Source organism: Helicoverpa armigera, chromosome 3 (assembly GCF_030705265.1).
Source record: "Helicoverpa armigera isolate CAAS_96S chromosome 3, ASM3070526v1, whole genome shotgun sequence".
In the NCBI taxonomy this organism is placed as follows: Eukaryota; Metazoa; Arthropoda; class Insecta; order Lepidoptera; family Noctuidae; genus Helicoverpa; species Helicoverpa armigera.
Genome location: NC_087122.1, coordinates 11,680,441 through 11,705,190, shown reverse-complemented (window position 1 = coordinate 11,705,190; position 24,750 = coordinate 11,680,441). Strand labels below are relative to the sequence as shown.

The 24,750-nt window shown below is 37.7% G+C and overlaps 2 protein-coding genes across 5 annotated transcripts in view; one reads left to right on the top strand and one right to left on the bottom strand.

Annotated features, from left to right (window-relative positions):
* The first annotated feature begins 30 nt into the window (after positions 1 to 30).
* On the top strand, positions 31 to 11,163 carry LOC110372924 (U2 snRNP-associated SURP motif-containing protein). 4 transcript variants are annotated; one of them, XM_064043671.1, is made up of 19 exons: positions 31 to 383; positions 740 to 833; positions 1,312 to 1,504; positions 1,923 to 2,085; positions 2,446 to 2,611; positions 2,961 to 3,124; positions 3,358 to 3,423; positions 3,512 to 3,555; positions 3,778 to 3,998; positions 4,330 to 4,441; positions 4,804 to 5,046; positions 6,085 to 6,271; positions 7,559 to 7,790; positions 9,052 to 9,223; positions 9,318 to 9,471; positions 9,751 to 9,842; positions 10,108 to 10,185; positions 10,691 to 10,762; positions 10,900 to 11,163. In XM_064043671.1, the coding sequence occupies exons 1-19, from the start codon at positions 309 to 311 to the stop codon at positions 11,096 to 11,098; spliced, it is 2,727 nt and encodes a 908-aa protein (XP_063899741.1). In that variant the 5' UTR covers positions 31 to 308; the 3' UTR covers positions 11,099 to 11,163. The 4 variants fall into 4 exon arrangements, with proteins under 4 accessions (XP_063899741.1, XP_063899740.1, XP_063899743.1 ...); XM_064043670.1 differs by having other exon boundaries at positions 9,297 to 9,471; XM_064043673.1 differs by lacking the exon at positions 10,108 to 10,185.
* Positions 11,164 to 15,109: 3,946 nt separating this feature from the next.
* LOC110372898 (kinesin-like protein KIF21A) overlaps positions 15,110 to 24,750 on the bottom strand; it is a 67,265-nt gene continuing 57,624 nt past the window's right edge. The window contains exons 21-29 of the mRNA XM_064043669.1: positions 22,889 to 23,030; positions 22,318 to 22,444; positions 21,805 to 21,991; positions 21,231 to 21,368; positions 20,763 to 20,908; positions 20,282 to 20,436; positions 19,689 to 19,903; positions 19,208 to 19,260; positions 15,110 to 17,351 (exon numbers count right to left, since the gene is read on the bottom strand). Of these exons, the coding sequence (XP_063899739.1) occupies positions 19,218 to 19,260; positions 19,689 to 19,903; positions 20,282 to 20,436; positions 20,763 to 20,908; positions 21,231 to 21,368; positions 21,805 to 21,991; positions 22,318 to 22,444; positions 22,889 to 23,030 (1,153 nt within the window). The 3' untranslated portion in view covers positions 15,110 to 17,351; positions 19,208 to 19,217. The remainder of the gene's footprint in view (positions 17,352 to 19,207; positions 19,261 to 19,688; positions 19,904 to 20,281; positions 20,437 to 20,762; positions 20,909 to 21,230; positions 21,369 to 21,804; positions 21,992 to 22,317; positions 22,445 to 22,888; positions 23,031 to 24,750) is intronic.

The window sequence follows — 24,750 nt, the reverse complement described above, 5'->3', positions numbered from 1 at the left end:
ATTGAAACGAAACGTTGTGATTTCCTTTTTTATTTATTATCTGTGCTATACTGAGCGTTGTTGAGGTTATGTTATGTTTAAGATTTTTGCTGACTGAAAATTAATTTATATTCTAATTTAAAATAATGATCTTTAGAGAAGAATGAAATAAACTAGTGTGTAATATAGTTACATGTAGGAATGAATTCAAATGAAAACGATTAAGTATTTAGTGAATAAATGACAAACTAAGCGTTCGATTTTGATGTTACCTTTTAGGAAAAGTATTGTGTTTAAGTGAGCTTGTAGTCTTTTGGTCTTTTTTCAATATGAGTTCTCGAGGGCTTTCTAAGAAGGAGCTTGAGGAATTGAAGAAGAAGGAAGAAGAGGAAGCGGCTGCTCATGTAAGTGTTATGGCTTTAGTCTTTCACCATATTTGTAGCTTAATTACATGACTAAATCGAAGATTTTAATCTGTTTATACATTCCGTTGTCTTATAAAGGCAGTGATAATAGTTAAGTACTAGTTTGGGTCTTATTCCTTCATAAAATTAAGAGCCAAATAGATTGATTGTCTTTTTTCTGACACTTAGCTCTCTAGTGGTCTACTTACTGCCTATGTTGTTGCTGTTCACATTACATAAATATTATGATAGTATTCGTGTCACAAATGGTTACAGAACGCAAAACATCACATATTGTTACATCTGTACTATAGTTTGTATGAGTAAATTAATAAATAATTTGAAATTCCTTACAGGTGTTCAAGGAATTTGTAGAGACCTTCCAGGAGGTCCCGAGCACAGCCAGCAAAGTCTGGGTAAAAGCTGGCACATATGATGCAGGAGCTAGAAGTAAGTAACACTCGTCACTTTCATATTTAATGTTATACAACCTCCTTCCTACTCATACAGTGAGCTGTAGTCTTACTTTGCTACACATTGATTGAGTAATAGTTATTATTGTATGTATGTACATAGATTTTTAGCCACATTTTGTTTTTATACTGGTTTTATTTATTTATTTATTGCAAAAATGTTACAGAAATGCATCCTTATCCTAGGTATACATTACCCTGTTAAATAAAAAGATATATCAAGATTGTTCCTTTTTTTTTTAAATAAATGCCTACTTACATGAAGTATAGTGTTAGAGATTTCTCAAAGGTAACTGACAATTGCAGTTTCATCAAAGACTACATGAATGTAATAACTACCTGTTTAATCAACCAATCTTCCTCTTTGTATCTAGTTTTAGTATTGGCCCATACTCTTCCATCTAATCTCTTTCATATCTGATTGAAAACATTAAACATACTTCCACATTTCACAGAGGAAGACACCTCAGAGAGAGGCAAGCTATACAAGCCAGTTTCTCGCTTGGATGAGAAGAGGAGTATCTCCGAGGCTGATGTGGTCCGCACTCTAGTTCAGAGGCCTGAACCTCCAGGCCGGCCACATGCTAAGAAAAAAGGACAGGACAAGAAGAAGAGTAACTTGGAGCTGTTTAAGGAGGAATTGAGACAGTGAGTGGTATTATTTTTGCTCCCTATTGAAATGTTCCTACTGATAATCAAACATTTGATCTAACTGCATTTTCCAAATTAATCTGCCATATCAGGTAAACACAAAATACATAACAAGTCCATGTTTATGATTATACTAGCTTCAGACTGTGGTACTCCTTCGGAACTCCTTCCCACACAAGGATTAAATGTAGGAATGGACTTCCCTACATACAAACTTTCTCATTGCTCACATATTCAATCAACATTTTTAATTTAATGGTCTTAAAACAAAAAGTCTTCGTAAATTAAAAAAAAAAAATTGTCAAATTAAAAGAAAAATTTGTAAATTAAAAAAGTTATATCACTCCAGATTTTTTTAGAGTTAAACAATTTACAAAGACTTTTTGTTTTCTAAATAAATACTCTCTTCTTTCAGGATACAAGAAGAGAGATCAGAACGTCACAAATACAAGAATGTATTGCGTGAGCGCGGCGTGGTCGGCGTGGAGCCATCGCTTGATATCATTCCTGATGTTGGCTCATATGATACAGGAGATCCTAATACTACCAACTTGTACCTTGGAAATCTTAATCCTAAGGTAGGTTTTGGGCTCCACAGACATACAAAAGGCTGGTTCAAATACATAGTAGAATCTAATTATGTATCTTTTAGCCGCTAGTAATTTATTATAAGACAATAGAAAATCAATTGTGTCTCTAGTATCTCTGTGTTCCGTGCTTGGGCATACAACGGGTTAAGATAATGTTGCATAATGAATCTAGTGCTTTTTGTAAGGTCAAGTTCTATTTAGGATTTTAAGAGAAATTCTAAGCATGTTAGTGCACTTAAAAAAATTGATCTAAGTAATAGCAGATTTTCAAGAACTGGTCTTCAATTACTAGTGAAATTTTCATACAAAAACAATCCACAAACACTATTCATCTATTAAATTTCTCAGATAACAGAACAGCAACTGATGGAGATCTTCGGTCGCTACGGTCCGCTGGCCAGCATCAAGATCATGTGGCCGCGCTCGGACGAGGAGAAGGCGCGAGGCCGGAACTGCGGCTTCGTCGCATTCATGTCGCGGAAGGACGGGGAGCGGGCGCTCAGGTGTATTAATGGTGAGGACTATACTTATATGTACGTCTTTCTGGAGAAAAGAATGCTTCAAATTCAAGAGGACATGTAAAGAAGTATATTATATGAGAAGATCAGGTATTCCGAGGTTCGATTTAAAGGAAATAATTTATGTACTCAATATCATCATCTGCCTAGCTGTTTCCCATCTACATATATTGGGGACAATCAAATGCAGCTTTTTTGGGGGTATCTGACCTCTTCAACACAGTTATCTGGGCAAGGCAAGGCAATAATACCCTTTGCTGAAACTAGTTGTCAGACTTTCTGACTTGTAACTGCCTGCAACAACTGCATGAGATGCTACCAATATTTGTTATCATTGTATCGCAGGTAAAGAGATAATGAGCTACGAGATGAAGCTGGGGTGGGGCAAGGCGGTGGTGATCCCGCCCGTGCCCATCTACATCCCGCCCGCGCTGCAGCAGCCCAGCAAGCCGCCGCCGCCCTCCGGCCTGCCCTTCAACGCGCAGCCGCCTAAACATCTCGCTAATAAGGTACTCATAAATATTGTATATAGAATAATATCATATCATGGCAGAGGCCAGGCTCATGTAGAAAAGGCATAAGCGTTTAATTTTGGACTGATTTAAGGAGTAATGAAATTATAAGATAAAGTAAATAAGATAACGTAGTTCACCAAAATATTGGCTTACTGATATCTGGCGAGCACCATGTCTCTTTACATGCCAGGTCAGGATATAACCAATATAAACTCACGTTCTTTCAGATTCCCCGAGTGCGACCAGGTGAATATTACCCCAGCGATCCCGAAGATAAGAAACTGTATGAACAGGTTTGTGGATTAACATAATTTTTATAAAATTTAATGTTTATGATCAAAGAGTCTCGATATTTACTCAAGATTGTTATTATTTTTACAGATTCTTTCACAGTCAATAGTCAAAGTAGTGGTGCCTACAGAAAGGTGAGTAATTATTTTTTATAATATAAACAGTAGATGGTCTAAAGGTGTCACACCATTTTTTAAATCGGGCATTTTTTCTTAGGACCATGTTGTCTTAAGAAAAGTGCCAGTTTTAGTGCATCGTGATTAATATTAGCCAATAGTTTTAAGAAATATATTAAATTATATTAAATTAAGGTGTAAAAAGTCTTGATCCAATACTGATCTCTCACCTTTCCCCAGAAACATCCTAATGCTGATCCATCGCATGGTGGAGTTCGTGATCCGCGAAGGTCCGATGTTCGAGGCCATCATCATGAACAAGGAGCTCAACAACCCGTTCTTCCGGTTCCTGTTCGAGAACCAGTCGCCCGCGCACATCTACTACCGGTGGAAGCTGTTCTCTATGCTGCAGGGAGACTCGCCTAAACAGTGGTCGCTTGAAGACTTTAGGATGTTTAAAGGTCAGTCAGAAGTGGTATTAAAATTGTTTTTTGTCGGCTAATCTCTGTGTAATGTAAATTTTGAGGACACCAATTTCATTATGTGTAGGTGCACACGATTGGGTATTTGACTAGGTTAAAAATAAATTGCGATGACGACGTAATTTATTTGGTAAAGCATCTTAAAATAGCGACTCACCACGAAAACTAAACATTTATTACTGTATTGATACATACATATAAAAATCGCAACGAGTGGCTATCGTTGCGATTTTGTACTCTATTCCATATAAGCAAGAATTATATCTTGTGTTAGATCGCTATAGTTAATGATATCAAATTGTTTGTCCAGGTGGTTCAGTGTGGCGGCCGCCGGTCATGAATCTCTACACAGCTGGCATGCCTGATGAGCTGGTGGAGGAAGAGGACGCCAAGGAGAATATACGAGGAACACTGTCTAATAAGTAAGTTGCAATGTTATTGATTTGAGATTGTTATTTTGTTGAATTTTAGCGGCATTATAACCGACTTAAAAAAAGAAAAGCATTTGACTAACTTTGATGGCAAAACAACCTCGAAACATCGACATACTTTGTACATAATTTTTGAACAATTTTAAATATTTTTATTTTAAATACTTTGCAGTCTTTTATGAAACGTCACACTATTTGCACTTTTCCAAAAGTCCCTAAAGTTGTTAGTTCCGAAAAAATAATATATTTACATTTTTCTTTTTACGTATTATGTTTTTTATATATGTACCCAACCCATGTTACCCAATATTTCCAGTTATATTTTGTTATTTAATCATCATATTTCCTTCCAGCCAACGCGACCGCCTCGAGGAGCTAATCCGCGGTCTGACCCCGTCCCGCGCGGCGGTGGGCGCGGCGATGGCGTGGTGCCTGGAGCACGCGGAGGCGGCGCCCGAGGTGGCCGCCTGCCTCGCCGAGGCGCTGGCGTCCCCCACCACGCCGCCGCAGAGGCGCATCGCCAGGCTGTACCTGCTGTCTGATATACTGCATAATGCCGGGGCTAAGCTTACGAATGCTAGTGCTTATAGGAATGCGTGAGTAGTTTTTGCCATATAATAGAAACATCGATATCATCTATTGGTTAGCCACTCTTACGTAACAGAAACGTCAACCTCCTATTAGTAGATATCAGGCTAAGGACCAACAACTTTAGTACTCTCCTATGTATGGAAGGGTCTCGCTATGTCAAGATAACGATGACCCATCCAAGGATAATTTCTCAGGTCTCAGGGTAGGCTGTAGCTACTATAAAATAACCCAGCTAATCTATTTACTTACCTATGAGCCTTTCAAAATTCTTCCCTTCATCATATACGTATCTTCTTCCCAACCATTTTCAGGAGAACTTCCAGTCTAACTGGATGAAATTGAATACCAATGTTTTACATAAGAGATCTATAGTCTGTTTTTTAATCTCGTAGACTAAATTGACACTTGCAAAATGTCAAACTTTCTAATAATTTTGCTAGCTCTGTGGTGCAGTGTAGTACCTACGATACCGGTTCGTTGAATCGTAACTTTTTCAATAAGTCATCCTGAAATAATGGGCTTATCCTTGATGATTACGCATGGCTTTGCGTGGTCAGATATCCCTGGCAGTTTGTAGCACGTCGTACAGCCATGTGTACGTACGTAAATTTTAAATATAAGAGACGAATTTAATATTCATTCAAAGTTTTATATTTAAAATTTACGTACGTACACATGGCTGTCTACAAATCACACTGACCTGCCAATCATCATCGGATAAGCCCATTATTTCAGGATGACTTATTGAAAAAGTTACGATTCAACGAACCGGTATCGTAAGTACAACACTGCACCACAGAGCTAGCAAAATTATTTGGAAGTTTGACATTTTGCAAGTGTCAATTTAGTCTACGAGATTAAAAAACAGACTATAAGCGCCATAACCCAGTTACCTGCACAAACAAAATTCCAACAACCAGTCTTACTTACCAAAATGTATGGTAAACAAGACTGGTTGTCACAATTCGTAATGAAATCCAATAATCTATAAATGACAGCATTGGTCTTACAAAACAATATTCACCATGATTATATTCTCTCAGATTCCAACAGCGCCTAACAGAGATAATGCGCAACTGTCACCTGGCATGGTCTCGCATGTCGTCCCGACTGCAGCAGGAGGGATTCCGTGCTCGCGTCACGCGCATACTGCAGGCCTGGGCCGACTGGGCGGTGTATCCTACCGAGTTCTTGCTTCATATCAATGATGTCTTCCTTGGACAGGATAAGGTAGGATTCTTGAGATATTTGTTAAAAGATTTTATTTATTTTTCATCGATTTTCATAGAGACAAAAAAAACTGTCTGAAGTCTGAATTTAATTTGGCTTATGTTTAAACAACCCCCAAGTACCTATTTTACTACCAAAAAAATTCTAAACGGTTACCAAAATGGATAAATGGTCACCAAATAACGTTTCCAAAAATATTATTAGATAAAACCATTTTTTCGTATTATTGACTACTAAAAAAATATATGGACGCCTTAAAAATACACTTTAGACCAAATATTATATATTGTCACTACTTAGATGTTACCAATTATGTAATACCATGACTCCTAATTTGGTCATTTTTGTTAGACTAAAAAAGCTAACGATCGCTAGAATATTTCCCAAATACCAATTAAAATACTGGGGTTCCCAAACGTACGTTGCTTATTTATTGTTATATGAATTTGTGTGTAACTCAGTAGTAAAATGTAAGCACGCAACATGCAGCAAGCATGGCTTCTGTCACGGCTCCGGCGCTGCAGGGCTCCGGCGGTCCCATGCGAGCTTATCGTCGCAGATGGTTTTCACGCTCACCACCGCAGCTTCGGCTTGAGCCTCAGCCGCGGCGGCGAGCCTTCAAACTACCTGCGCCTCAGCTCGCAGGCCGCCTCGCCCCTCCGCGCCTACGCGGTTTTGAATTGCACTCTAGGGGTAGGGCAGACAAGACTACGTAGAGTCGGTTTTGCAGCGATTCGTTTTCGTCACTAACTTTGATTTTTGGTAGTAATATTAATCTTTTAGTTGGATAGAATTTGATGACCATTAATCCATTTTGGGAACCAAAAATAATATTTGTGCGAGATTTGCGATTTTTCTGATGTTATTTTATTTTTTTTGGATCATAATATTATATACTTTAGTGACCTTTTAATAAAGTCAATTTATTTTTTTTGGTGTTCTTTATTTTATTTGGTGCCTCAGCTTAGATTCTTAAAAATATTTTTGGTGACCACCTAAATTATACCCATTTAATTTTGTGAGATGCAGGTATAATAAATTCAATTGTAAGAAGCAATTGCAGGAATAATACAAGCTTTTGTGTCAAAGCTTCTTTAAATTTGCTTGATAGCTTTTGACACTAAGGTTTTGGGGGCTGTCAATGACAGCTGGATGTTTCTTTGATGTTTAAAAAGTACTGATTTTCAGCCTTGTTTTATTAAATGATTTGGTTTTGATTGCATTTAAATGTGAGATTTTTAACTTTTTTTTTAACCTAGTGTAAGTAAAGTTAATTTTGTATCTCAGGAATCAGACACAGTCCCAGGCCTCACCAACCCCGGGGACACAGAAGAAGGCAACGGCTCGGACTCCGGTGCATCACCAGCTCGGTCCTCAGCCTCCGAAGAGTCGTGGAACACGGCAGCGGCGGGCCCGTTGGACGGGGCAGCGCTGCGGCGGCTGGCCTGCATGCTGCCCGAGGCGGCGCCCGCGCCTGCTGTCAGGAGTAACGTGCATGATGATATAGATGGGGTGCCGGGTGAGTTTAGAGTTTGTTGGTGGTTATATGATGGGATATTTTTTTGGTGTTTCTGTTTTAGTGAGATGTCTGTTCAATGTTTTTGTACGTGTTGTAGGTTTGAATTGACTATTAGAGATGTATATTGAAGGCCTTAAAATAAATATAAACGTGTCCGTAAGAAAATCATATAATAATAATGCAATGTTATGGATGTAAATTTTAGTTCATTTATTGTGAGCATGGAATAAAAGGCTTTTTTTTATTGAAAGGCCTTATCAGTACTAAATTTGATGGTTCCAGATAGAAAAAGTTTAATTAAAGGACAATGCCGGATTTTGTATGGACCCTGTCCCCACCCACCAACAGACTTGAAACTAGTGTCATCGGAAGCGCATCTTTCGATAGATCATGATTATCAAAACGATTTACTGCAAATGTATGGGGTTTTGGAAATACACAACATTTTAGTATCCTTAATAATCAATTAACTTCAAGCTTGTTAACCAATTACTCGGAGTTGCGTCGACCGATTTTGATTATTTTTGTTTTAATGCAAAGAACGTCTCTCAACGTTAGTCCGATATAATTTTCATCGGGATTTTTTTGGCGGATGAGCGCATCCAATGACATTTAGTTGAACTCTGTTGGAGGTGGTTAAAGTGTCCTTACGAAGAACTACACTGTCTCTTCAAACCGATTATTTTAACCGATGATAACTCAAAAACTGCTCAAAAGATCTTGACGAAAATTAAATTAGACTAACTTTGAGATAGATTTTTTAAAATAAAAATATCAAAATCGGTCCACCCAACTCCGAGTAATTGGTTAACAAACTTGAAGTTAATTCATTATTAAGGACACTAAATTGTCTTATAGTTCCTAAACCCCATACTTTTGGAATATGTCTCCATAATAAGAAATGATCTATTAAATGAGGCGCATCCAATGACACTACTTTCAAGTCTGTTGGTGGGTGGGGACGTTTTTAGGCATTGTCCTTTAAGTATATAAGAGTACCTATATAAAGAAATATATAGGAACATAGATAACATAAAATAGTTCGTAGAAGTAGAAGCATATAAAGGAAGACATAAAAAATACATAAACAAGTATATTAGGGTTGCGGCCATCAAAGACAAAATCAAATGTTTTTATTTCAAATAGACTTTTGCAGACTCTTATGAAACGACATGCCCTCAATGCCCATTACGGTCTACCCTTTGATCGGAACTTTCGGTTATAATATCAATTTATCATTAAAATGTAAGTATTTTCGCAGTGGACGAGGACATAGACGGCGTTCCGCTCGAGTCGGACAGCACGCTGCGCGCGGCGGGCGGCAGCTTCGTGCCCTCGCGCTGGGAGACCGTCGACACCGACGCAGCAGACGAGCCAGCCCGCCCGGCTGTGGACAACGAGCCGCCCACGCCTACTGCCATGCAGCATGACAAGTGAGTACAAACATTATTATCATCACATACTAAAAACATAGCCATATGTAACATCACCCTCCCTAAAACATAGCCATATGTATCATCCCTGTAGTGAGGAGCAGTCATTAAAGCGCGAGACGCTGCGTGAGATCGAGGTGCGCGTGCTGAAGTACGCGGACGAGCTCGACGCCGGCGTCCGCGCCCGCCGCCCGGGGCTGACTCATGCCCAGCAGATACATCACTACCGCAGAAAACTTATTAAAAAGGTAACACGACATTGCTGTGGGAATCTAGAATGAAATTAATCAGTAATTGAAATGTTTTATGGATCATACCTATGAATTCAACAAAAGTCCCATGGAACCACCATGGATTTTTATCGAGACATGCATAACCGGTCAGACAAAGTCAATGTCGACAGAAAAAGCCAAACTGATTTTCAACAGCTGATCGCAATAATTTTAACAATATATGAGCTTTTGATTCCTATAACCACCTTACTCAACAATGGCAATTATCAAACTATTATTTTTTTTGTACTTAAGGCATCTCGAGAAGCTAAAGAGGCGGTAGAAGAAGTGCGAGAATCACCAGAACCGAGACGAAGATCTCCTGTTGAAGACGACACATACTCCACGTACGTAAACCTTCCCCCCTCCCCCACAACACACACACAAACACATACCTTGTACATACGCCTCTTGTGCATACATAGGAACGGCTATTCATGCGAACAGTACAAAGATCGTGATGAAGAAATTATGGATGTCCGCAGCAAAAATATCCAGCGTGATGCGACTGATCATCATCCTCCTTCAACGATGCCAGGCTTTTGAGGATGAAACAAACCCTCCCCATATACCAAACTGACTCCTAGATTGTAACTAAGAATTTTCTAACAGAAAAACCCAACATGCTTTGCCTGACCTGGGGCTCGCACCCAGGACGTCAAGATCCACAGCCGCCGTCACTTCCGAGAGGTGATATTAAATACAATAAACAGAGAATTTCATTGCTCATACTCATGAGACATCAGTAATGAGCATTTTTTGTCCCTCTACTATGTATTTCTCTAAGACGAAGTTAATTGAAGTTTAGGAAAAAAAACATCGTAAATATGGATATCACAAAGTATTGCACTTAATATGAGGTTTGTTGAAAACACTCTATTTTTTTTATATCACGCAAATTACCCGCAGCACATCTGTGTACTCAAAGCTGAAAGCTACTAGAGTGTCATCAATAATCAGTTTTTCACAGCTTGTGGGCCACGTATGCTGTTGGCGATTGTAGGTTACCTATTTAATTTCCTAAATCTCTACTTATACACTGCACCCTTTCATTAGCATTTAAACTTTGCATACATCGAAAATATTGGAGAAACCTGCAGATCACAAAAAAAGGAGTTTCCGATGTCGTTGTTTTTTTTCTATGCTGTCTGAAAAGTATGGAACATGAGATCATGAAAATATTCTTATTTTGCAGAACGTCATCGAAGAAGTCAAAGAAATCACGCGAGCCCTCGCTGTCGCCGCCGCCAAAGCGATCACGATACAGGTCAGACAAGTTTTCTTGCCCCAGATTATTTTCATGGAAATCTTTATCCCCCAATAATAAAAGGACACAGTTCCCACAGTTCAACAGTTCCTTCTAATACAAAAAAATGAATTACATTTTCATAACTTTTTCCACAGTGACCGCAAGTCAAGATCCAGGTCGAGATCGCGCGAGAGGGAAAGGGATCGCGAACGTTCCCGCGAGAGAGAACGGGAGAGGGACAGGGAGCGAGACCGAGAGAGGGACAGGGACAGGGACCGACGCCGACGCTCCCCCGCCACGCCCCCCTCGCATCACCACCGGAAACATAGCAAGCATGCCAAGTATAAGTACTGAGAACAAGTATAAGTGCTGTGAAATGACTAGTGTATTTAAGCAAATAAATATTATTATATAATAAACTTTTGTTTATTTTATTCACTCGACGTTGTGCGGCAGTTTTGTAACTTTGGATGTGTATATCGACTTTAGGAGTTGATTGTGCCTATAAAATTTGTATATTATTTTTTTATGTGCTCCATTTATCAAATCGTCCAATGAGTGCACGATAAGGGAAGAAAAATAAGCACGAATAAGAAAACCACATTATTAGAATTGTATAATTTTATTCAATAAACATTTCATTCAAATCAAAATAAAATTACAATAAAAAACCATAAAACACCTAGACATTATCTAAACAGTACAAAACATTCTGATACGGTACAAAATAATTGAGAACACAAATTATAATTCATTTAGAATAATCTCATATATTCTATTACTCCTTGATGCAATCGTAACAAAAGTTAAAAGTATTAATACAAAAGATTTCGTACAATGTCAACGTACATTTTTTGTTCGATTTTCAGGGTGTTTGCTATTGAAAATTTGTGACACATTAACGCATGATCACTATTCGTCCTACTAGTTATATATTTGTTGATTCGCTAAAACACATGCTGATTTATTATTTTCCATAATATGTACTAAACAAAAGCCTGTTTTAACATAACATAAAAAATGTAATTTCAATGAACAAACACCCTGAAAACTGTATGACATTGAAAGCACGCGTACCCTACTTGACTAGCAGCCAGGCTTGATGACAAGCCCGAACACGGTACCACGCAACCTCGGCTCTGGTAACTAAAGCGATTACATGATCATATAATACTTTCTTAAAAATAATAATCCTATAAAATGTTTTAGAATGACGACCTGCGGTTGAAAGAACGAATTTTTATATCATTGAATGAACTATGTTCTCAATACTCATCTCTCTGCGTAAAATTACATTGATGGAACTCGTTCATTTTCATTCTCTCGGTCACTTGAAGTCATTCATAAGAATTAGTTACACAAAGATCTAATATTCGTGTGCGTTCGCGCAGCGGAATGTTGTTGAATTTAAAGATTTTAATTATGCAGATAATTAGTGTAAGACGTCCTATAATTGTGTATGGTAAATAAAAATTTGTGTATGCAGCCATTGTGGAGAAATTCACCAAAAACAGATTCCGCTGGGCGAACGTTGGCTAACGTTGTCCTGGCGGAACTTTTTTTAATCCATAGACTTTAGAAGAAAAGAGATGTGTCCGAAAATTAGTGTGTATTTGTGTATAATTGATTATGTATGAATGAAATTAGTGCATGCATAAACTTCGGAGAAATTCAAGTTTCCGCTACGCGAACGTTTGGCCATTAGCTAGTTTTCATATAAAGCGCTTACATAGAGAGCTGTAGATTTTTACGTACGTTGTTTTGAATTTGTTTATATTTGTTTAAAAAACAGATTTAGAAAAAGTCGTAGGGTTTAAAAGATAAAAATATAAACGTAAAATACACTTATTAGGTCTTAGTTCTTAAAGTATGCAGTTTGGGGTCTAGATTTTCACGTTTACACAAACCTTGTAAGTGTCTCCAACATGTTGCCAAGTATCAATGATGTTCCGTTAGTAATTAAAAAGTTATAGGATATTTTACCATGAACAGATCACTGTTTACAAAGCAGTCGAATATCACGACGTTCTAAAGGAATTGCATGGTAAAATGTATGCCAATAATTAGTTTAATCATTCAACTATTCACTTGCAAAATTTCATGTCATTAAATTCAGTAATTAAAGAAAGGCAATTATAATACTGACGGAGCATCGAAACCCTACATAATCCGACCAAGTTCGGATAGGTACAAAAAAGCGGCCATGCTATATGTCTAAGCAACGTTCTTAACTTGGAAGGTTAGTATATTTATTAATATGGTACAGTTGCGTACACAAGTGTTAGGAAAAAATAAAACAATTGCATTTCTTGAATGAAAAATATTTTTTAATAATAACGCCACTATCTACGACATTTTAGTTAAAATATGTAACGTTTATTAACGTTATTTTTAATCACGTAGTTAAGTAATTTATGTAAGTAATAATAATAAAAATAATTTTGTACACTTATATTTAAATAGAGAAGTACTTGTTAATTGAAGATTTATTTTTATCGTAGATAGTGGCATTATTATTAAAAAAATATTTATCAATCAAGACATACAATTGTTTTATTTTTTCCTAACGCTTGTGTACGCAACTGTACCATATCAATAAATACTAACCTTCCAAGTTAAGAACGTTGCTTAGACATATGGCACGGCCGCTTTTTTGTAGCTATTCGAACTTGGTCGGATTATGTAGGGTTTCGATGCTCCGTCAGTATTATAATTGCCTTTCTTTAATTACTGAATTTAATGACATGAAATTTTGCAAGTGAATAGTTGAATGATTAAACTAATTATTGGCGTACATTTTACCATGCAATTCCTTTAGAACGTCGTGATATTCGACTGCTTTGTAAACAGTGATCTGTTCATGGTAAAATATCCTATAACTTTTTAATTACTAACGGAACATCATTGATACTTGGCAACATGTTGGAGACACTTACAAGGTTTGTGTAAACGTGAAAATCTAGACCCCAAACTGCATACTTTAAGAACTAAGACCTAATAAGTGTATTTTACGTTTATATTTTTATCTTTTAAACCCTACGACTTTTCTAAATCTGTTTTTAAACAAATATAAACAAATTCAAAACAACGTACGTAAAATCTACAGCTCTCTATGTAAGCGCTTGAATGGCTAATACAAACGTTCGCGTGAAACTTGAATTTCTCCGAAGTTTATGCATGCACTAATTTCATTCATACATAATCAATTATACACAAATACACACTAATTTTCGGACACATCTTCTTCTAAAGTCTATGGATTGTTCCGCCAGGACAACGTTCGCCAACGTTCGCCCAGCGGAATCTGTTTTTGGTGAATTTCTCCACAATGGCTGCATACACAAATTTTTATTTACCATACACAATTATAGGACGTCTTACACTAATTATCTGCATAATTAAAATCTTTAAATTCAACAACATTCCGCTGCGCGAACGCACACCTAATATTCATTTAGTCTGCTAGTACTTGTTCATATAATGCGGAATATAACTTTACAAGTAATTATTGCAAGGATTCTTCATAAGGCATATATTATACTCTACAGATATAACACAACAATATATCTTTGTTTGTTAATAAAGCTCCTGCATTCCCGATAGCCTCGCAAGCGTTCAACTGCATTACATACAAATTATACATAACTCTGATTATATACTTCAATTCATTGATTTGTGATTCATATTAAAAACTACTTAAAAGTATAAGGCTTTAAAAATATAATACTGAAATACATTGGGGAGAGATAACACAAAATAAACCTTCAACTATTGTAAATAAAACAGATATTTGCTTGAAAATCATAGCCGCTCGTGCACTTAAGAATACAAGATAATATTTGGACATTAGTATACAATTTTTTAATTACTTCTACATAATTTGACGTCGTCCTACTTGACTAACAAATGTGATTACATGGTTACGTTCGCTATGAGTACCCGTAGCACAGGAATGTACAAAAATATAATTATTCGATTAATCACAGACAATCATAATTGATGTATCAGTTCTAGTTTGAGTAGTGGAGACTGACTACATGATTATTATCTTTGCAGACTTTAGTTAAAACTGGTTCCCGCTGGTTATTTCTAGTTATAAACTAGTGTTAAAATAACGTGTGAGACTAAACTACCTCCTACTGTGTGATTGTGGACGTGTCGAACAGTTTATAGCTAGATCATAACCGTTTGGGAACCAGCTGTTAAAACGTGGCGCAAGTGAAATTCTGCAAGTTTTACGATAATTTCAGAAGGTAAATGTTAAAAAAACAACCTCAATTTTTCTAAAATCCCAACTACTTATAGAAGTTATTGGTCCCTATACTGTAATTGAGAAAAAAAAACAACATGATTAAAGTCTCGTTTCATAACACCTACATAATTTCACTTTGTCCAACGTTGTTTGATGTTGTTAAGTTGGCTAAATTGGGCTAAAAAATCTTGGCTTTCATAACATTGGCGGGGGATTGTGCGTACAATTTGGCAATTAATGCGTTGGCTTCTAAATGATGATTCAATCATTTGCAAACATCAGCTTCAGCGTACTCTAACTTTCCCATAACGTAAATAAATTGTAGCTTGTAGTAATTTCATTAATATATTTTTTAAGATATTTTTCATTCGCTACCAAAAAGTTTTTAAAAAGAGTACTTTACAACCATTGGCAACCCAAGGGGATGGCACTACGTATACCCCAACAATTCCATAACATATCCAACTAAATTCCCATACATTTACCCTAGAAAATGCCAATTTGTCCTAAAACTGCCACCCCGACTTTAAAATTCTACTACGCGTGAACATTGAAGCTAAGCTAAGGCCGTTCCTAGTTATAGGAATATAATCTCTAAGAGATCAAGCTTAAGTTATGAAACTGGGATTTAGTATGGATAACGTATTAAGAACATAGAGAAAAGAATTTGTAAGGTGTAGAGCAGACAAGAAAAGCTGATAATGGTCAAGTTGGAAGTAAGATAAATAAAGTGTAATTTTTAGCCACATTATTTCAGGGATAATAAGTAAGCAATTTTAAGTCCCAGTATCATGACTTAAGCGTTGAAATAATTTGTGTTACAACAATAATATTTTTTTATTACGAGAAGGCCATCTTCTAGCAGTATACTGACGCTATCACACGACTCGTCTTGGAGTCTACAGCACTAGTGAGTTTTTTATGTCTAACATACGAAATATTGTTTTATTAAAGCTCCCAAGCCAATTGAGCAGGAAATTATTTCTTATGCTATATAAAAATGATTCAAAATATATATTAAAAAGAAAAAAACTATAAAATAACTTCAGGGTAAATACAGCCAAGAGGTCATCTTGAATTATTGGGCACACTAGCGCCATATCCCCCAAGCGACGATATCTCGGACTAAGAATATAGTGAAGCTACACACTATGTGTCATTATCGATAAAATCTATAATTTTATTTAACCTTAATACTTCATAATCATTGCATATGTGATACATTTCTTATTTCTAAATATTAAAATTATTTAATTAAAAAATTGATTGTAATTTTCACTTTAAGGTCTGTCTGTAAATTGTCTTTGAGATTTATTATTGGAATGTCCTTGTATTTGAAGCCAGTCGATTCTCTCATGATTAAAAACGATTAAAAATTCAATTGATATCTAAATAATAAAATATTGAAATAATACATGATATTTTTGGTTAGTATTTGTTCAAAGAATAGATTTTGTATAATTAAAACATATAGCTGTACAACACTTAAAATAATCTCGAAGAAAATAAATCTTGTATAATAAAGATATTAAAATTAATTGCTGCCAACATTCGTATTCGCAAATAATCGTTGTATTAACATAATCAAATATGTCTGATTATTCTCTAAAACAATTTGTCAATTTCAATGCTTTTTGTCTAAAACTTCAGAGATCAAACATTAACTAGAAAACTACAATTGTAATACAATTGTTTATCTTTTCAAACGTCGTATTTAGGCCGACGAAATACGCAACATTTACATACAACTATCTACTTCTAAAGACAGATTCATGTCTCCCTACGACTGTTTATTACTTAAGCTAAAATTCAACCTTTTGTAAGTGAAAATACAGTTCAAATTACTTTGATTAGGGAATATATTCTCAAGGTATTTGTGACATACTTGAATACTGTAGGCCGTTGTCTATTTCCTTTATTGTACGTTATTTACTAACTTAGGTCAAGCTACATCATTATCAAATTACGATCATATATTTAGTATTTTCAAATATATCCTGTCATTTTAACTATTATAGACAGAACGATATTTTGGTGACAATAATACTTAGTACAACAAGCTTGCCTGATTATTTTCTTACAGTTAATTGTCATCTGTATGCGTGTTTCCTGCGAGTGTAGTGGTGTAGTCACCTCCATGCTCTGCGCGAGCGCGTCCCTGCTGTCAATGGCGTGACGGGGCGGGTTGGGGTCATGGGGCGAAATGGGGGCACGGGGCGGGTGGGGGTGAGGGGTGTTTGGGGGCGCGAGAGAGTGAGGGGTCTCGCGTGTGGTGAGTGCGGCGTGCTCGGCGCGGAGCACGCGGCTGATGGTCATCTCGTCTTGCGAACTCGCCAGCATCTTACACTGCCGTTGCTGTGAATTTTATATACATTTTATTTTTCTTGTCAATTTTGTTAATTGAAAGTGTGCAAGGTCGTGGAAGCACAATGTGTTAAGCTCTCTGTGCGTTAGTGCAATTCAAAGTGAATAGGAAATGCGTATAAACTTTTTTGTGTGCAAAATAATATGTTGAATGCGTGAATATTTTGACACAAAGTACCTCCACCCTTTGCAAGGATTTAAAGATTGGCGGAAAGGGGAATATCAAACACCTTTACTATATTGTTAGTATAGCTTTCTTGCTGCATATAAGCCTCAATTTTAATTAGTAGAGGGATATAACTTCAGTAACTATTTTGTTAATAACTAGAAATTATTTAGAGAATAGCTATGAAACTACTCACAACATCTAAAGCCAGTTAGTAAACAAAACAAAATTATTTCACAACTAAATACATGTTAAATGAAAAATGTTATTGGCGTCCAGACCAAAATTTCACCTAAAAATGTTAGAAACCAAACTAAGCGTTAATAATGAAAAAAATCAAACAACTTAGAACACTTACAGGAAAAAAATACATAGATTTTTGCGCCACGCAATTATTAAAATTACCTTTTATATAGGTAGGCAAAAAGGAGTAATAATAAAGACACGTAGAATAAGTGTTAGTAAGTCAAGAGCGAAGCGCAGTTGCCTGTGAGTGGGGGTGAAGCGGCGGCGCGTACGCAAGCGAGGCGGACACACACCACTGGCTCACGGGCATGGTACTACTGGTACACTGGTACCACCGGTACACTGGTACTAAGGCACTGGTAGTCAAGGATGATGATGATAGTGAATTATTTTAAAACAGGTGAGAATGATAGAAGCAGTAACAAATATTTTTTTTTATATACTCTGACTATAGAAAAATTTATTGCAGTTTCATCGTATAAGTGAAATTCTAGTTCCCGTCAGCAGTTTCAACCGCGATTCGTGGAAACTATTTTGCACACTCGGCTAAAAAGTATCTTCGATAAATGGGATACCTAACACTGAAATAATGTTTGGAATCGGATCAATAGTTAAACAAACAAACTTTTCAGCTTTTATAATATTCGAGTACATTAATATTGTCGATCCTGCAGCCTCCTCGTCCACAAAAAATGCGGAATCAAACTAAAAACCTTTCCTAAATAACAAGAAAAAAAAGGAGTAAATCACACTAGGAATACAAAATGTTCTAATACTTTGTATAAATGTATATCGCTAGTGTTGCTACCTACCACCTTATCGACTAGCTATATCGATACTTTACTATGAAATGTTAATGATATTTAAAACTACATGATAAAGCTAAGTTCGTTAATTGCTGCTTATAATGAAACTGTAACCTGTTCTAATTTATATACAAATTATAATAAGATGATTGTGATGGGATGATATTTGCTGTATAAATAAGATTATATATTTTCGGGTTCGCTGTTTGGTTAGTGATAATTTAGCGACATCTAAAGCTGTTTGTGTAATTAATACAATTGTTTTGTGTAAGATGTACGACAGTGAATTGCTTTGTTTATCACACGACACATCAAACATTTTAGGGTTGGGGTAAATAGTGTATATGTGTGCGTCAGATATGTAACTGTGTGCAATAGTGTAAATTATATGTGTTAAAATCGTGAATGTGGCATGTGTACTTGTACAACAAGGTAAAATATAACCGCCAAATAACTTTGCTTCTCTGGAGTTAGCCATTTGACGCCTCGTTAGGTGACCTTACACTTTGACCATTATGAAGGCACTAGTAGACGCGAAGCTATATGACCAGAACAATATGTGTGTGTCTTTGCGTATGTGTGTGTGTACATCTTTTTGTGTTTGTGTGTACATAAGTATGTGTATGCACCTGAGGTCGCTCACTGCTCGAGGGTGACCCGCCACGCTCGCACTTCGCCGCCGCTGCAACACACTCACAATGTACCTCCGAACTCACTCACCCACACATTAATGTCAACGACCTTCTATTCATATGAGGCCAAGAAACTTGAAACCCAAATAAAATATTAACTAAATAAACACGAAAAAACATAATAAGTACCTAATTAGCTTGTCAACAAATGTAATTCTGTGACTACAATTTCTTATAAGACCCATTAGTTTTCCAAACTACCTATTAAATATCCATTTATGTATTTCACAAAATTTATAATCAAAGAACTTGTTACTATTTTCCCAATTTCTCCCGTACGGGTTAGACGAAGATATACTCACCTGTATTCTCTCTAATTACTACTTTACCCATTTAATATCACACAAAAGTATTAAGACTTCACAAAACTACTGAGCTAGTCATTTGATAAGAAGTATCAGGTACTTAGTATACTCACTTGCCGGCGGTGTACAGGATCCTCATGTCGGGTTGTGGGTGTGCCCGCAGTGCATGCGGCAGGTCGGGCAGCGCGGCGGCCGGGGCGGCGGGGCGCAGCGCGGGGCTCCACAGGCGTAATGCGGCGTCGCGGCCGCAGCTGCCCACGAGGAGGTCGGAGCCCGCGCCCACCGCGCACACGCCGGTCACCCAGCCCTTGTGTGCGTTCATTACTCCCTGCAGATATAGGATACAGTAGTGAGTCTACTGTGGTGGTAGCGAACATATCCACTATACTAATTTACTTATCATACGTCACGTACCCCACACTCACTTGTGTTATACTCGCCCTAGCGCCCCCGTATATACTCTCTCTATATGTATACTTGTTACGTATTTTCCCTATGTACTTCCTTATGTATAATTAACTGTCATTTGTGTGACAAGTTATTTGACATTGTTACGAGTACCTAGCCCAAACGTCTGACAAGGTGCCCAGGGAACGAAGACCCCATGAAAACACTGGTACTGAGCTGCATCCCATCACACTGGAAACCTTCAAAGAACTTAGAAAGAGACTAGGCAGAATGCAGATGATAGTTCACAATAACTTACATGTGTGAGTGTATGGTCGGTGAGGCTCCACCGCTTGAGGCTGGTGTCCCGCGAGGCGCTGTACAGCACCGCATCGTCCTGGCACAGCGCTAGAGCTTGCACCCCGTCGTAGTGTGGCGGCTCCAGCAGCCAGCGGTTACTGGCTTCCCAGTTACCTGGACAAATGACGTCAAAATATTATAAAGTGTCTCTCTTCTCGTCTCTCCCGCGTCCCACGGATGGAGACTACGAATAAAATATAGCTAATGTCACGCGGAGATAGTGCAGCGTGCAGCTTCCTTATAGTCAAAGAATTTTTCAAATTTGTTCAGTGGTTTCGGCGCATTTTGGATACAAGTTCCACTGAAACGAGGGTGAAAAGCGCGAGAACAGCTATGTCTCCTAGCTGGTGTGTATAGGTGTAAAACGCACCCACGATTAGACCCTTTGATTCATCTTCTTCCCTCTTTTTTATATTTTGTGAAGTATCCCCTATACGTACCAGTGTCCTGCGGCAGCATGTCGAGGGTCCTGACGTAGTGGTCCTTGGAGCCCGTGGCCACCAGGTCACCGTGCGGCGCCCGCCCCACACTCAGGCACATCACTGCCGCCGCGTGACCCGTCCATAGCTTGCAGACGCATTCCATCCTGGATTGATGACCACGATTATGATTAGGAAGTAACTTTAATGCTTCTTAGTAAAGTTTTAAGCTATACGTAGGGATAACCACAGAGGACCGATTTTATAGCTTATAGGGGACATCAGTAAAGCAGAGTTTACATGTTCTTTTGAAAAGGAATCAAATCGGAACATCTGTCAACTTATTTCGGATGACAAAAAAAGTTAATGAGATGTTTTGACTTTTTATACAAGTAACAATGTGGCGCAGTGATTTTATCTACATTGGGAAGTACATAAGTCTTCATGTCATACATCTGTACTACAATGTAAATACAAGTAAGTACTTACATGCGCAAATCCCACAGCCTTAGCTTGTCTCCAGCCGCGGTATATAGTCGATGGTTCTGCGTGAGTGCTAGCGCAGTGACAGCTACCTCACCCCCCACGCCGCGGTTAGCGGGGCAAGGACCCGTCGCACCTGATGACCTGAGGAATGGATACGTGATTTAAAATAAAGACCAGTGAAAAAATCTCCAGATTTGAAGGGTTATTGAGAGTTCATTGATGACTTTAGTGTGGTAAGTCTTAGTACTTGTCTTAGTTTTGTTTTAGTACTTGAGAGGAGTTGGTTATGATGAAGTCAAAGTTGCCTTAGAGTGTCAAAAAAAAATTCAAGAGAAGCAGTGTGGCTCTTTCTAAACACCTGTCCATAGCCAATGTTTTCGATACTTCGGTGTTACTTTATAACTTAAGCTTCCTTATTATAAAACGTGGTCTATATGGTACTGTATGGTTTTTTGACCTAGTATTAAAAAGTAGTTTTTTTCAGACGACTGGGATTAGACCCTGTTTCCCTTCCCCAATTACTACATATTCCATCATTGACCTGCTGGTAAACAATAAACTCGACAAAACCACTCACCACAACGTAGTAACAGGCGTCCTAGACCTAGTATCGAACATCCTGACCGCAGCCCCGGCGGCGGCCAGCACAAGGCGCGAGTCCCGTGCGTCGGGCTCGCCGGCCGCCAGCGCCGCCACGCCGCCGCCGCACCACCCGCGCCACGCCTCCGCGCCCGCGCGGAAGTCCCAGCCGCGGACTGTGCGGTCTGACGGGGGACAATAAAAAAATAAGTGATAGGTCCGCAATGAAGGTTAAAAAAAGCCTACAAGATGATCAAGTAAGTGTGAACCTTTTGTTTCAACGAATGCATTTTGCATCGACAAATGCTGAAGGAGACACGTTGGATACCGAGTGTCATAGGGAACTGTATGTAGGAGTGTGGGTTGAGACTGATGAAATGCAGTACAGTAGAATAAAATGTTGCAGCTTCAGTAGCCATCAGCGAGATCATCGAGCTTGCAATAAGGGCCATTTACGACTACTATCTGTTAAAAAAAATATTTATAAACTATTATCTTCTAGTATTCTCACCAACGCCACCACTGAAGAGCATGTTGTTGGTGGCAGCGAGCGCAAGCGCGGCGCCCGCGTGTCCCTCCGCGACGTGCGTGCACTGCAGCCACGCCGACGTGTTGTTGCCGCCGCTGCCACTTACACGCTGTGTAGAATACGAAGTAAGGATAAGACAAGGTCCAGTTTGGTGAAGTTATTTGGTTCAAAGCCAGCAAAATAGAACACATTTGATTAGACACAGAATCTTGAACCAAGTATAAGGATAAGAAAATGTCCAGTTTTTCGGAGTTGTTTAGCTTTGATCAGCAGATTACGAGACATCAAATATTGAATTTTGGAGGGAGAACACCAAAATCTTTATAATGCAGACTAAAGACCAAAAACTCCAGATTGTCTGAACTGGCTCCAGCGAAGAAGCCAGATTCTGGGGAAAAAATGAATGGTGAAGATGAATGATGGACGGTATTTTTTTTAAGTTTTGCATGACCATTTCGGTTATAGCTTGATGAACTGTTGAGCTTGTTCTTTAAGCCATTGTGAATGTTTCTAGATTTCACTATAACTTTAGAATTATTCAAAGTTTCCTCACCTTCAACGCAATTTCCTTAACAACTCCTTGCGGCGTGTTATCGTTCCCCACGCCCGCCAGCCGTAAGAAGACGTCATCGTCTCGCGCACGTCTGGCCGCGCCGGGAGACGCGGGCGGAGTGCCCACCGTCGTGCTCGCCTCTCTGTGGTAGCGCGAACATTAGCAAAGCGGTGTAGAAAGTCCCAGAATGTTACATGAAAGTAGTCGTAGCCAGAAGACTTTTATAAACAATAGAAATATCAAAAAAAAATATGAATACCGTACTAATGATAAGAATATCTGAGGTACAGGCATAGATTGAAAAAAAGACCCGAGTACCACAGATACTCTCACCTGTCTTTATCAAGGACCTATATATAGCTTTCTGGCTACGACTAATATGAGTATAGTGAAGTAGTTAGTACCTGTGAGAGGTGTCGGGTGACACTTGAGAAATATCTCGATTGTGCATAAAGTTAATCGATTTAAAATCGAGAGCTCACATTACAAGACATTATTTGATATCAGATAACTAGTATTTTTAATAAGTTATATTTTGTATTAAAAATTAAACTTGGGTATTTTATTGGATAAACTTTGGGAGGGTAGTTGATTGATTAAAAATGGTTGAATAAAAACTTATGAATTTGATGTATGTTAAAGAATTTCAGAAGCCAGGGATTTTAAGGACGTCACAAAAACAATTAAAAATGCAGCAACAATACTAATGAGTGGAATGGTGATCATGCTATGGATCACGAATGAGGTCGACGTCACAACACAAAGTATACTTACAGCTTTGGAAGCGGGAATATATAGTTCTGCTACTCGCTACTTCACTGGCTTGTAATGTGCATTCATTTACTTTGGGTAGTGTTAACTTTGCGATCAAAATAAGTGCCAGTGTGAACTAGTAAGGCCTAAATTCATCGACAACATAAAACGATCTGATGTCTTTAAAACAACTATTTAATTTGATATATTTAACATGATGTCAAAGTAATAAGTTGTTTTAAGAAAACTGGCGTTTGTGTTGTAGGTGAACTTTGGGCCTAAATCTACATATGACCGTATATTTACGCCTAGTAGTAGGTTTGGTCATAGTGTGAATTGCTCTAATTAGTTGCAACTACTAAACACTTCAGTGCAAAGATGCAATCTTATTTAAATTATTGTATTGTGATATTCAATTGTAAATTGAGTGGAATGTGAAGTATTTTACCCATTTCTTTGATGAGCACAAAATTTAAGAAAATTTTTGAAAGATCAAAATTATTTACAAAGGAGAATGTAGTCATTCAGTTTTTTTTTATAAAATAATATTTAAATGCTCATGCAATAATACATAGCGGGGTGCGTCATGCCGGTAGCAAACAAAACACAAACTCTATAACATGTATTTATTGTGCCTACATAATATACATATACTCCGTACATACAATATACTAACATATTACATACTATACCCAAGGATAAATCTGTTTCACATTTTACTCCTACTCCATTTTTTTTACCATGATTATAAACTTTACCTACACTCGAAACATTATAGTATAAATAAATTTATTTTATACATTGTCAAATAGTTTCTTTCAGTTCCTATTATATTGACTATCCTAGCCCTTTCCCTGTTGATATACCTAATATCTCTGCCAATTACAAATAACTATTCTTTTTCAAGTACTTACAAGAATATGGTGGTATAGTATGTAATATGTGCTATAACCAGCTGCCAATTTAAAGCTCGCGTTACACTTGTGACGGTATCCTTAAACTACTTCGATAGATTACAGTAAAATGCATCAAGCTAAACAATTCCTTTGGATTAGTCATATTAATAACAATTTATGCACTTCTTAAATGCAAAAGTTCCCTTAAAACTA